Raw genomic sequence first — 13,503 nt, forward strand, 5'->3', positions numbered from 1 at the left:
ATTTATATACAACCCTTGTTCACGCTTCGTCAATAGAGGTACAATGGCATTCTTAAACACGGCAACACAAAAACACACACATCACCTGTCAACTGAGCAATCAATCGCAAGTGCAATAACCTCTCTTCCAACCCAACTCCCTCTTCCTACCCTACCCCATCACAAACCCACCCAAGAAAAGCAACACGCACAATTCATAATACTGCCTAAACCAAACCACACAAATGCTCAAACAAAACCATCCATACCCCATACACCCACATCACTACCCCCGCCGAACCAACGGATTAGAAATAGCGTGTTCCTGGCACGGATCCGGTTCCAGTACATTCTGCGTCTGCGGCATACCCTCAGCCACATCCATAGCTACAGTGATGATCTCCTGGGTATCTACTAGCGCGAAATTGGCCATACTGTCGAGTGTGGATTCGGGTCTTACAATGGTATTGCCTGCTCCTGCTGGGCGTTCGGAATATAGGACGGATGGGTCTGCGATGTGGAATTTAGTTCCTGTGGTTGGGAGGGGGGGGGATAGGATGGGTTGGTGTACGCACTGGGGTTGGGGGCGTTTGCGACTGGTCTCCTGGGACCGCGGGCGGGTGTTGCAGTGGGGAAGGTGTTATTTCGGGTGCGGGTGGGGAGAACGAATTGGACGTTGTTTGAGTGCGTTCTTTGCCTTGGACGACTTGAGGAAGAGGCGATTGCGCTGTGAGTACTTCGGTCGTGGGGTCTCGATGGTGGGTCTGACGAGGTGGCTGTGGCTTTCCCTTTATCCTCCCATGCTGTAGCATCGCTCCATGGACCTGTTATCGGTGCGGTGGGGGGGATGATCATAAGTGAGGGTCTCGGGCTTGCTATGCTTTCGGTTTCCAAGTTTGCCACTGATTCTCTTGGAGTACCGCTTGACGATTGGACGTCTTCCTCGATCCTTCCCAAGTGAGTGAGGGAGGTTCTCTTCTTGCGGACCACTCTGCCCGACCTGCCTGTCGCCCTGGAACTCGTGTTGTCGGATTGTTTTCCATTGCTGCTACCACCTTTGACATCTCCACTGCCGTCTAGACCGCCTTCTGCCGCAGCGCCGTCTTCTGGTACCGGTGCTTCAGGTGCTGCGGCCGATGCCGTTCCTTCAGCTGCAGATGCAAAGTGCTTCTCCAGGCCCTCCATTGCAGTGCGTACTTCTGCGAAGACCTGAGCATGTCGTTTGTGTTGTGTTGAGCTGGGAGCGAATGCCGAGCACGCAAGCTTCAGTGTAAGTTTTCCCATTTTGCAAGTGAGATGGAACATGGTTGTGTGCGGCTCGTCTTTTGCCATTGTGGAGAGGGTAATGGATAGCTGGTAGTTGTGACAAACGTACGAGGGATAACGATAGTGAGTGTTCGGAACTCTCGCAACAAGGCTGGTGTGAGAGTCTGTGTGTAATATGCCTGGTGGTAGAAGTCATATGGATGGGCCGCTACTACCCTGAAAGACTGCTTCTCAATCTGTTGAGAGGTGATTGCCAAATTCCTGGTCGCCTCGTGAGCTGCGACTACCATGGTCTTGTCAACTAAAAGGAGCGGCGAACCTGGTCGTTTCCCATCTTGCAACATTCATCGTCTAGCTCTGGACTAAGGCAACAATCTTCACAGCCATCTCATGAAGGATGGAATGAGACACGGATGACAGTTGCAGGTGATGGCGGACCTGCTCAATGCTTCCGGCGCACATGGACCGTCACCACAACGTAGCAAGAGCGATGCGCTGCTTTCCTGCCATCATTCCTTTGACGAAGATGACGAATGGGAAGCAGTCTGTAATCACAATACAAACCCACTGTACGTACTATGTTAGTGTGTCTACTCAACCATCAGATATCGTCGAGTATGCAAGGTCTGGACAGGAGTCACAGGACTGCTGTTGTACGTTGAACGATTGCCCATGTCATGTAGGAATGGAGATGAACAGCACGTTTGGATCAAAAGAGATTCTTAATTCTTCCATCTCGACTAAGAGAAGTATCCATATCGACTAGATTTTGAGGCAGTCCAGTCAAAGTCAGTTTGAAACGCCGACGTCGAAGTAGTCACGTGTTGGCGCGTCGATCATCGCTTGGGTTACCTAGCGTCGGGAGATCCCGCGGTCTACCGGTAGCGCCGGCCCTCTGATTGGCCGAACAGCAGAAATGCACGAATATCAGCTCTATCTTGCTCCCTCGGCGGACAGTTTTGGTACAGTAAGCTGCGCTAAATAGAGAAAACAAGCGCATATTGGGGTAAACACGGGGATGCAGCAGCCGATACCACGTAGTCGATGGAATTCACAGTGAATTGTTCTTCTCCATTCACTACTCTTTACCCTACAGGTACGGTACTGTCAACAAACTCACCTTCTCAATAACCCCACATCGCCACCATGAACCACACTGCACCAGCCTTCACCACTGACACCCCAACCCCCCGACCCGACCCCGTAAACCCAAACCCCAACCCCAATCCCAACTCCACCACCGCACCCCAAACCTCCACCAACTACAGCCAACCCTCGCATACATCCCCACCCATCACCCACCTACCCACAGAACTCATCCTCCAAATCATCCAACACGTACCCATCGACCACCTCCTCGACTGGCGTCTCGTATGCCGCACCTTCCACAATGAAATCAACAACCACATACTCCACCACCACCTCCACAACACCCAACTACTCGGCTATCTCGGCCCCCAAACCGCAAAACCCATGCTCTGCCTCACAGACGCTGAATACGACGCCCTCCACCTGCTGCGCGCGCACTTTTCGCACATGCAGCACAGCACCCAGGATGCCGAGGCGCGGGGTGCAAAGCCCGTGTGGAGCGCTCACCACGCCGTCTTCCGGGTCGAAGAACAGTGGTTTCGCGACTTTGAGACGCTTCGCTTGGCCGAGCATCTCGAGGCTCATGATGCGCCGGCGCTGTGGTGGCGGGCGTTGCATAGGTTGGAGCTTTTGGTTGGGGATGAGGGGGTTGGCTCGTTGAGATGGTGTGTTCGACTCGGGCATGGGGTTTTTGATCTGGCGTTTCCGCTTCAGACTGGACGGATGCCGTTTTTCTTTGCGTTTAGTTTGGGGCGCGGGGAGATTAGGGTGGCGTGGCGGGATATGATGGTTGGGTTTCTTAGGAACGAAGGTTGTCTTCGGCGTCTGGTCCACGAGGTTCGTGGCCCTAGGTTCCCCATTTCCCGCTTGACTCCTCCGTCAAGATCAGAAGTCATCTCACATCCCGCTCTCCCCCGTTAGCAACGAGCACAAAATCCCACATCAACAATCTCCCCGCTCGCCGATAGCCTACGCTTCCTCCGCAACAAACGCCTCCAAGCCGGCCTCAAACCCACCAACAAACAAATCACCCTACCCCCCCATCCCTCCAAACTCCCAACCTCACCCCCAACATGCCAATCCCCCTCCCCCCTCCCCACAGACCCCACCTCCCTACCAACCCTCCTCCTCCTCCGCCGCCACGCCGCCATCTCCCCCACCCAGCTAGCCCACCTCCGCCATCTCGCCGCCGACTACGCCGCCATGACACACGACCTCGACCTCGTCGACGCAGCATTTGCCGCCTTTAGGTCCCGGTTTGGGGTTCCCGGGCGGCAGCAGTGGGAGGGTCGGTGTCTGTCCTTTGGACCCCGGTTTCACGGTCTTGAGAGGGATCCGGTGGCGTGGGGGGAGGGGGTTAGGGAGGCGGTGGAGGAGGCGGTGGGGAGGTGGAGGGGGTATAGGGAGGTGTTGGGGCGGATGAGGAGGATGTTGGGGGGGGGGGGGGGGTGAGTTTTGAGATGGGAGGCGGTTGGGGCTAGGTTGTTGTATATTTACTAGACATCTGGTAGATGGAATCGCACGTATTAGCTTGGCTTGACTGGAGGTAGCCATGTCATGGCGCGCAAAATGTATTATCATTATCCTGCATCTACAACAGGCATTGCTTCTAGAATGGTATGCACGGCAATCCGTAGTCCAAACGGAACCCCCTGAGCAATCCTCCCCGCTCAGCCCCTTCTCTCAAGAAGAACAAAGAACCCCAAACGTAAAGTGCAAAGTGCCCAAAAACAAACCCCAACGCAAAGGGCTAATCCAGAATCATGTATCGCATTACACCCAATCTCCCCTCATGCAAAAAAAGACCCCTCCATTGTACAAATGCACCAAGCGTGGTAACGATGGATGGCGTACACCAAGCCCCCCCGCCCCGGCCTTTTATAAACGAAGTAAAGCGGTGGGATTTCCAGAAGCGAAGAAGAAGAAAACGTGAACGTGAGCGTGAGCGTGAGCGTGGGCAAGGGAAAACCGCGGAGTCGTGGTCCACGCTGGTTTAGAGAAGAAACGTGGCGCCGAGGAAGACGAGGGTGGCTCCAAAGGTGGCTCCTGCCATGTACAGGGTTGAGGCTACGCCTTCGGCTGGAGGGGCATCTACGGCTCCGGTTCCGGAGGCGGTACCAGAGGGCGTGGATCCGCTGTTGGTTGGGGAGGCGGTGGGGGAGAAGGGCGAGGCGGTGGAAAAGGCAGTGGGTGCAGACGAGCCAGAGAGGGTTCCATTGATGGTCGAAGCGCCCTCTGATTGCGTAGCCATTGAGGTGGTTGTGTCCGTGGGTGACGCAGAAGCCGACACGCGCGACGAAGCATCGCTGGCTGTAGCCGGCTTGGACGTGGAAGCGGCCGGACTGGACGACGAAGAGGCGTCGGGGAAAATGGTCTGGATCCTTATTTCATGGCACTGTGCGCCAATCCATTCGTCGTACAGATTGCCAAACTCGCCGCTCATGCACCTCCACCAGCGGGTGGAGCCTCCAATCGCGAGCGAGCCGTTGCTGCAGACGGAGAAGCCGCCCGTGTAGATGGCGCCAGCCTGGGGCGGGCCGTCGAATTGGAACTGACGATTTGCAACCACGGAGCCGGTGCGCTTGTACTGGTCGTGTAGGATGCCGTCCTTGAGTGTGCAGAGTAGTTGGCCATCAGCAGCCTAGTGTCTTGTATGAGCATCGGGTCTGGAGAGCGTGGAGAGAAAAGACTTGATGGAGAGAGAAGGAGAAGGGGGAATAGAGAACTCATCCAAGATGACCACATACCTCCTGTGCCGTCTCGCGCTTGCTCAGACTCGGGTTCTCCAGGGTCCCGATCATAAAGCGCCCCTCGACCGTCGTCTTGCATCCCTCTGGCGGTCCCGAAGCCGGCGCAATGCCCTCCTCGACAGCCTGAGCCGCGGCCGTGGCGGCAAACACCAGCGGAGCCAAGAAGCCTGCGACGCGCATCGTCGTCTACCGTATCTTGATTGTAAACTCTTTTTGCAATGAGATGTAGCTCAATTCCAACTCGCCAACTTCCCAACTTGACCCCAATCCCACTTGGCGAACCGGTATGCAGGATCAAAGCTATGCACAACTCACTTTTCCCTGGACAACCAATTAAAGCCAGGCACGATTGCAATTTTCTTCTTCTTTTCAGAAAAAAGTAAGAGGATTCCCAAGGATGTACGGTACGGTACGATAAGATAGTAGCGGTGAGTAGTTCTGCTGGTAGTCTGCTGCGAAGGGGGGGGGGGGGGGAAAGGTCGAGGTGGACGCTTGTTAGCGTGTTCAGACTGTGGAATGCAAAAGAAATACAAGCAAGCAGCGCCGAGAGGTGTCAAAGACGTGGACGGAAAAGAAAGAGCCGGATGGGCGGGGGGGGGGGGGGACTCGGCGGGAAAGGCGGTGGCAGGGGCGAAAAGAGAAAGGTTGGCATGCGCGGGTTGGGGTTTTGTTGGTAGCCACGCCCATGCCCTGTCCTGTGTTTCTGTTTCCGGGGTGGGAGGGAAGGGAAGCAAGGAAAGTGTGCGAATGCGGTGCAAGTGTGGTGTGAAAGAGTACTAGGACCGGGACCGTAGGAGTACTCTAGCTACGTGTGCCTGAAGATTGGAAGGCTGATTTGGGGGGGAGATGATGGGAGATGATGGGAGATGATGAAAACCCGCCATCCCCAACCCTTGCCTCGCAATGCCCATTCACTGTCTTGGTCCCACTAACACAAACACCCAAAACAAAACAAAACACACCAAACCAAAACAAACCAAAACAAAACAAAACAACACAAAACAACACAAAACAACAAGCGCCATCGCTGATCGCGGCCCCCAACTTCCTCATCGCAGCCCAAGTCGGCTTTCCCACAGCCCCAGCCTAAGCCCCAACATGCCCATCGGGACAAATCAAGGCTGGAAGCCCCCATCAGAATACTCCAGAGTATCAGCACACCCACCAGTCCCAACAATGGGGCGGGCATGCATGCGGGTCCGGGTACCGGTACGGCAAGGGCTTGGGGGGGGGGGGCCAAGGAAAGGATGCGCTAGGTACTGTACTTGCACATACCCGCCCGCCCGCTACTTGTTTGTACTTGTACCGCCGGCTACTAACTTAGTACTAGTATAAGGAGACAGGTGCCAGGTGCCAGGTGTTCAAGTCACGTGATATTTCCATCATGGGTATCCATCATCCATCCATAACAGGTACCAGTACTCTACTCTACAGTACACCATCTTGGCTTCTTACAAAAAGAAGCAATGCCGACAACCTACGCCTCCTTGTCCGCCTCGGCAGACACATGTTTGAGCCCCAGTTTGGCCAAATCCACCGCCAGAGGATCACTCTCCTCCGTCCCCTCCCTCGGCCCTTGGTAGCCCGGCGGCGGCAGCGCCCAGTCCGGCAAGCCAGTCTGATAGTCCCACTTGCCCTCCTCACACCGATATCTGCGCGCATGCAGGTAGATGCCGAGTTCGTGAGCGCCGGGATCGCTGTACAGATCCGTGTCGCAGATGCTGCATTTCTCGCCCGTCCGCCGCTCGGCCTTCTTCTTGTTGTAGGCATCGACGAGCTCGTCGTGGTAGGCGACGGCGTCTGCGACGTCTTCCTTGCCCATGCGGCTGAGGCGCGCCATGATGTCTTCGTCGTTTTCCGACTCGCACTGGCCGCGGCCGAGAGAGGGGCCAAAGACGCGCTGGTTGGCGTAGATGGGGTCGTTGGAGATGGGGTGGCCGAGGAACTGGAGATGCACCCGTAGCTGGTGTGTTCGGCCTGTGACGGGGAAGCAACGCACAATGGAATATCCGCGCAATCGCTTCCAGGGCTGCCCATCCGAGTCCGCCTTGCCCCTAGCATCTTTCTCGGGTGGAGCTTCCTCTTCCTTGGGCGGGTAGTACGCAAGCCGCTTGAAGACAGTAAAGGCTTCCTTGCCATCGGCGCGCACGCGGTTGAGCCCGAGTTTGGGGCTGATTTGCAGAATCGGCTTCTCGCAGACGACCTCGCCCTCTGGGAATTCGCCGACGACGCGGGTAATGTACTCCTTCTTGACTGTGCGGCCCCGAATCTGCGCGCTCATGTGCTCGGCTGCCTTGCGGTGCTTGCCAATAAACATGATGCCGCTTGTCAGCCTGTCCAGCCTGTTGCACGGCAATGGGTTCCAGTTGTATCCTCTGTCCGCACGCATGATTTCAATAATGGAATTGAAGTTGTACCGGCCAGCAGGATGCACGGGCATGCCTGCGGGCTTGTTGATGACAATCAGGTCATTGTCTTCGTGGACAATGCCAATCGGTTGTGCCGTGCATGGCGGTTCGTGTCGATGTAACGTGTGGGAAATCACATCGCCGTTCTTGATCATCGTGCTCGTACTCGGTACTGGCTTTCCGTTGACGACGACGCGGCCGTCCTTGATGGCCTGTTCATAGTATTCCTTGGGCCGGTCGCGAAACTCGTCGGCGAAAATCTCCAGAATCTCCCTGCCGCGCCATCTTTGCTTGCAGTAGGTATTGTAGGTGAAGTGATAGGGCTTCACTTTTCTCAGCCCGTCCTCGAGGTAGTATGGCGGTGGCCAGGGGTCACAGGGCGTGATGACGACTGCGGGTGGCTCCTTCCATGGGAAATCGTCGTCGGGCAGGGGCGGATACTTGTCGCGCGGGGAGGAAGGCACAAGGGCCATGGAAGTCTTTGGAACGGGCAAGCGCCCTTTGGCTGCGAGATATGCGAGGATGCGCGGAGAGGGAGCCAGAACTGCGCGCGGGCGGCCAACGTTGTGCTATGTCATTCAACCTTCAAGGCTGGTCATTTTTATTTTTTTCTGGTGGGGGGGTTTGAGTTTGATCCCGGGTACGGTTGATACCTAACGCTACCAGTTGTGTCGAGAACTTTGCCAATTACGCGTGTCTCTGGTTTGTCAACATGGCCAAGCAACTGACAGGCATTAATTCTCGCCGCCCGTTGTAGTTGTCATGGCTCACGGTAAGAAGAAAAGAACACTCGATACAGTACTCTAGTAACAGAACTCGCTGTATGGTAGGTGTGATGGGATGACGTGGGGGGGGGGCAAAAGTCCCCAAAAGGAAATAGCCGAGGCTCAAACGAACTAGGCCAGATGCCATACAGTGGCCTACCACGCCGACGACGCGTCTTCCCTATGTCCGTATCCAGAAAGTTCCCATGGAAGCCTCTGCCATGGCGTTGGAAGCACTGAAAGCGCGTCGGCGCACCGATTACAAATTTCAGCTTGCGTACCGAACACGATGGTAAGCGTGCACTGCTCACACACCTACATACCTCATCTACGCTACTTTGTCAATACCTTTATAGTCTCGACACCTCACTAACCGCCCAGCCAGGAGTGACAACGACCAATACCACCATCTCAACAACTCCGTCTACTACTACCTATTTGATTCCATAGTAAACACCTATCTCATCCAGCACTGCGCCCTCCACCCTCCCACTTCGCCTCAGATTGGCCTCGTCGTCCACTCCCACTGCGACTACCTCGCTCCCATTGAGTTCCCAGCCGTTGTAGATCTCGCGCTGAGGGTCAATAAGCTGGGTAAAAGCTCGGTCACCTATGAGATTGGCGTCTTTGCGCAGGGGGATGAGCATGTCAGGGCAGTGGGTGAATTCATTCATGTGTTTGTTGACCGTGATAGTCGCAGGCCGAGTAAGGAGGGGATGAATGGAGAGACCAAGAGCGGACTGGAGGCTATTCGGGTTGATAGATCTATGTTGTGAGATGTGAGATGTCCAGCCGATGGCCGGCTGTTGGGTGCATTGCAGCCATAGTAGTCAATGTTAGGGCATGTCGTTGATGGCTGGGAATGGGTTGGAAGTGGGAGCGTCATCGCCCCATGCTGTTTCGAGTCTAGCGAGTGAGCTGATGTTGCAACCTCGACCTCAATCATCAACTGTAAATACTGGAGCCAGGAGTCATGGAGAGTAGTAGGATCGAATGCTATTGCATGTTGAACATGAGGAATCATCAGTGGTGCTTATTACTTGGGTGTACCTGCTCTGCATATAGACATCTCTTTGATAGCCTAGCAGTGATGGCCAGATCAAACCTCGTAAAATCCAGCAACTCATTACCAGTACCGGTAACCCTCTCACCCACAACACACTCCTCAAAACAAACCACCCCACAACTCCACCCACCCAAACACCACCGCACCACCACACAATCCACAATCCCCCCCCCCCAACGCTTCCCCCACCATACCTTCAAAACCCCCACCCCCAAAATGCACACCCGCCCCCTCCTCCACACCGACATCCCCCAAATCGCCACAATCTCCTACACCGCCTACACCGACGACAAACTCTACCACTGGCTACACCCGGGCCTAAAGCAGTACCCGCAGGACTATCGCCGCAGCCGCATCAACAGCTTACGCGCACGTCTGGTTCGGCCGGGCTGTCATGGGTTTGTTGTTGTCGATGGTGATGGTGGGGAGGTGGTGGGGTATGCATTTTTCATGAGGGTGGCTGGGGGTGTGGAGGATGAGGGGGCGAAGGTGTGGATGCGGGATTCTTGGTTCAAGAGTGTGTTTTGTGGTTTCTTTTGTTTGGTCGATGATTTCTCGTTTCTTCTCAAGTTTGATCGGCTTCCTTTACTCCTTTGTTAGACCTGACAAGATCTCCTTGCCCCCTCTTCAACCCATCTAACCCCCCCCCCCCCCCTTCCAGAACTCGAACGCACCCTCCTCTCCCTAAACAACACCTACACCTCCCTCCTCCCTCACCACCACCACAACCGCTCCATCTCTCCACAAAACATGTCCACCTACCTCGCCGTCCGCCAAACCAGCACCTCGCTGTACGCCCCGCTAGCACCCTACTGGCACGTCTCCGGCCTGGCTATTCACCCGCAGTACCAGCGGCGCGGGCTGGGTGCGCTGCTTGTGCGCGAGGGGCAGCGGCTAGCGCGTGGAGACGAGGGGGTTGGTGGGACGGGGGTGCCGATGGTGTTGGAGTCGAGTGTGGTGGCGAGGCGATTGTATGAGAAGTGTGGGTTTGAGGTTTTGAGGGAGGAGAGGGTGGGGGAGGGGTGGGAGGTTTGTATGGTTTGGTATCCTGAGGGGTGGAGGGGGGAGAAGGTGGTGGTGTGAGGGTTTGTGTGGGCTTGAGTTGTTTGGTGGAGGACAAGGCATGTTGGGCTCTGCTATGTGCGATACAGAAAGTATTATTCTGGAGGTTCATGAAGAGAGAATATCCAAGGAAGAAGAAAGTCACTACGTTCCTCTGCATATAACCATGTGAGCCTCTGAATCTCCATCCAACCTCCAAGTCACTCCCGTTCCCAGTCCCAGTCTATCTACTCCACCCATCGCCACCTCACCGCCCCTTCCTCCCCCACCCATCCTTGTACTCATTACTCGCCTCCACCGCAAAAGTAACCTGCTCCTTATACAACCTCCACAACTTCCTAATCTCACCCTCGGCCTCCATCTTATCCACAATCTTAATCGCCGCCTTCTCGCGCTTCCGATTACTCGCCTTGTCCCTCTTGACCAGCTTTTCCGCCGTCAAATGGCCCTGCTGCGCGAGATATTGCTTCACCCACTGGTAGAGGTGGTGGCGCCAGTGGTACAGCGTATGTGAGACTTGTGCATTGGCTTTGCACGTGGACCCTAGGTAGAAGCGGTGGGATTCCGGGGGCAGGACTTCGCCCGAGGCGTCGCGTTCGGGCTTCTCTGTGGTGGTGTTGCGGGGTGGGGAGGCGGAGAGGGAGGAGCTATCGGAGCCGGACTCTGATTCTGACTCTGACTCTGATGAACTATCGTTTTCGAGGGGCTCGAGCGTGTCTTTGTCGTAGGGCTGCCCGGTGAGCATGATTTCCCACGTGGCAGGGTGGTTTTTGCGATTACAAGCAGCACAGTGGGGAGACATGTAGTCTGCGGCGCCACGGATTTCATTGGTGATGAGATCGGGTCTTGCACGGATTGCACGTGTGAATTCCGAGGTCCAGGCCGACGAGGTGAATTTGGAGCCCGCGAGGCCCTTGACTTCGTCGTCGAGTTTGCGGAAGGTCAAGACGTAGAAATTTCGCGTCGAGTCGAAGGCGGGGTGGATCTTCTTCATAACCATCCACTCTACGGCGTGCTTGAAGAGGTCTTTGGTCTTTGCGCGCGAGAGACTGAAGGTGAGGCGCATGTCGTCTAGATCTGCATCTAGGGCTGGCTCGCCAATGACTGCATCCGCATTGTCATCAATGAAGCCAATGTCGTCCTCGCCTTCTTGGAATATGTCCAATGCGTTTGGCTCATGCTCGTCAAAATCAAGATCGTCGTCTTCATCGACCACGTCTCCTATCGGACCATCGCTTTCGGGCTCTTCTTTGATAACCTCGAGCTCCGAGTCAGAGTCAGTCTCAGTTACGACTGGCTTCTTCCTGCTGGGGGTTGCTGAAGGAGGTGGCTCGGTGGTTCCAGCTCTCTTTCTTTTCAGAGCTTCCAAAGCTTTCTGTCGCTCGTTCTTGGGCTTGTCATGTGTACTTCGTAGACGACCGCGATCCTGCACTGGCGACGATTTCAAAAAAGCAAGATCCTCCTTCAATTCGTTTCGTTCCTCGTCATCGTCATCATCGTCGTCTTGGACCTCCACGCCATCGTCCTCTGTATCTTGATCCTCACTAGCTGATTCAGCCGCTCGTCTTCTAATTCTCCGCCGTGCACTTTTGGGGGGTGTCTGGGCCTCTGACTCTTCTTCTGTTGGGATCTCTACCCGGACAGGTCTCGCCCTTCGAGACCGAGGCAGGACCAGCACATCATCTTCATCAGACAAGGGAGATGGTCTCCTAGCTAGTCTGCGCCGTGCACTTCGCGATTGAACCTGCACCTCAATTTCGTCTTCTGATGTACGCTGCCGCCTGACCTGTCGCCTCGTATGTGCTTTTGGTGCCTCGTCCACGTCCTCGTCCACGTCCTCATCCTCATCATCCCCCTCCACCTCCTGTTGATCTTCGCCTTCCTCATCCTTATCCTCACTCTCTTCTCCTTCTTCTGAGCTGTTTTCAATCACTTCGATAATTCGTTGCCTCTTCCGCGGAAGAATCGTGACAGTCGGCCTGGCATGGTCCGACTCGCTGCCCGAGGATGCCCGTTGTCGCTTGCGTCTTGCTGGCCTCGCGACAGGCTGTATGTGTTGCTCCTCTGAGCTCTCATATCCTGTGGACATCACATTCGAACTACCGAACATGCCTTTGTGTTTGCGCTTGACAGGCGTATGCAGTTTCTTGCTCAGCCGTGCGTTGCCCGCATTCATTTCGCCCGCCAACTCGTCCTCGCTCGAAGAATCAGGTCGGGGTGGTTTCGCCGCTCGAGTCGACTTTCGAGGTGTTGGTAATGCTGAAGTGTGGTCTTCAGTTTGCGACGGCGCATTGCCCATCTTTGCGACTGTAGATGATCGAGTCGAGGACATAGGTTTCGTGGCGGGCGAAAAGCTTATCTTGGTCTGCCGTTTGCGCCCACGCGCAGATTTGGGTGCCATGATGGGGCCTCGCAATACTATTTCTGCTTTACTATTCCAGTCTCACTGTTTTTGCGTGCTCTCGCAGCCCACCCTACGCATGTGTGGCGAACTGGTGGAACGCGCTGGGCTACAAAGGTGAATGTTTGGGGTTATATAAATTTAGATAGTCGTGACGGGATGGTTTGACTCTCAGAGAACCCAAAACGACCCAAAAGTATGAGATATTGATGTGATTGCAGGTGAGGCAGTACTTGCGCGGGGTGCAAAGAGCCAACAATTAGTCCATCATGGTTTGCGCGTTAGGTAATCTCACCTCTGACGCGAAACCACGTGCGCAACGTCATTCACTGTAGGTGAGGTCGGCCAGCAACGCAGTACAGGCTGCCGTCGCAGATAACATGTGTTAATCATCCTACAAGTAAATTACAAGCGAGATATGTCACTGATAGAGCACCACAACACAGCGTAATCAAGTACTCATCATGGCTGGCTTGCCAACGCCCCTTTGGGTTCAGGTAGAATACGATGGAAGGTTTCAGAGTAACTGAACTATAGGAGTCCTCACGGGAGACAATCAGGAATTCCGCCTGCAGCCTTGGGCGAAACCAAAGTACAGAGGCTGGGCGGTGGCAGTTATTCGTGCACATCTTACACACGTTACAAGGCTTGAGAGCTGGACCCATCGCCTGGGTAGTCAGTAATGAGACGGTGATATAGGGAGATACGAATTAAAGGT

The 13,503-nt window shown here is 55.1% G+C and overlaps 7 protein-coding genes across 7 annotated transcripts; 3 read left to right on the top strand and 4 right to left on the bottom strand.

The window, feature by feature from the left end:
- Window positions 1-186: 186 nt before the first annotated feature.
- IAQ61_005423 (uncharacterized protein) lies at window positions 187-1,993 on the bottom strand. Its single transcript, XM_003840148.2, has 3 exons — window positions 1,565-1,993; window positions 555-1,506; window positions 187-489 (listed from the first exon to the last, which is right to left on the bottom strand). The coding sequence occupies exons 2-3, from the start codon at window positions 1,309-1,311 to the stop codon at window positions 266-268; spliced, it is 981 nt and encodes a 326-aa protein (XP_003840196.1). The 5' UTR covers window positions 1,312-1,506; window positions 1,565-1,993; the 3' UTR covers window positions 187-265.
- A 398-nt stretch (window positions 1,994-2,391) lies between these two features.
- Window positions 2,392-3,255, top strand: IAQ61_005424 (uncharacterized protein; the record flags this gene model as incomplete). Its single annotated transcript, XM_066096794.1, has 1 exon — window positions 2,392-3,255. The coding sequence occupies one exon, from the start codon at window positions 2,392-2,394 to the stop codon at window positions 3,253-3,255; it is 864 nt and encodes a 287-aa protein (XP_065953145.1).
- A 1,072-nt stretch (window positions 3,256-4,327) lies between these two features.
- IAQ61_005425 (uncharacterized protein) lies at window positions 4,328-5,264 on the bottom strand (the record flags this gene model as incomplete). Its single annotated transcript, XM_003840146.2, has 2 exons — window positions 4,328-4,975; window positions 5,082-5,264. 2 exons carry the CDS (start codon window positions 5,262-5,264, stop codon window positions 4,328-4,330), a joined length of 831 nt encoding a protein of 276 aa, XP_003840194.2.
- Window positions 5,265-6,561: 1,297 nt separating this feature from the next.
- On the bottom strand, window positions 6,562-7,965 carry IAQ61_005426 (uncharacterized protein; the record flags this gene model as incomplete). The annotated part of the gene is made up of 1 exon (XM_066096795.1): window positions 6,562-7,965. The coding sequence occupies one exon, from the start codon at window positions 7,963-7,965 to the stop codon at window positions 6,562-6,564; it is 1,404 nt and encodes a 467-aa protein (XP_065953146.1).
- A 407-nt stretch (window positions 7,966-8,372) lies between these two features.
- On the top strand, window positions 8,373-9,273 carry IAQ61_005427 (uncharacterized protein; the record flags this gene model as incomplete). The annotated part of the gene is made up of 2 exons (XM_003840145.2): window positions 8,373-8,548; window positions 8,642-9,273. Coding segments are annotated over 2 exons (567 nt in total), but the record flags the coding sequence as incomplete, so codon positions are not given.
- Window positions 9,274-10,072: 799 nt separating this feature from the next.
- On the top strand, window positions 10,073-10,405 carry IAQ61_005428 (uncharacterized protein; the record flags this gene model as incomplete). Its single annotated transcript, XM_066096796.1, has 1 exon — window positions 10,073-10,405. One exon carries the CDS (start codon window positions 10,073-10,075, stop codon window positions 10,403-10,405), a length of 333 nt encoding a protein of 110 aa, XP_065953147.1.
- Window positions 10,406-10,631: 226 nt separating this feature from the next.
- Window positions 10,632-12,785, bottom strand: IAQ61_005429 (uncharacterized protein; the record flags this gene model as incomplete). Its single annotated transcript, XM_003840142.2, has 1 exon — window positions 10,632-12,785. The coding sequence occupies one exon, from the start codon at window positions 12,783-12,785 to the stop codon at window positions 10,632-10,634; it is 2,154 nt and encodes a 717-aa protein (XP_003840190.1).
- Window positions 12,786-13,503: the final 718 nt, after the last annotated feature.

The sequence above is a fragment of the Plenodomus lingam genome, assembly GCF_022343315.1.
Source record: "Plenodomus lingam strain CAN1 chromosome Unknown contig_22, whole genome shotgun sequence".
Lineage (NCBI taxonomy): Eukaryota > Fungi > Ascomycota > Dothideomycetes > Pleosporales > Leptosphaeriaceae > Plenodomus > Plenodomus lingam.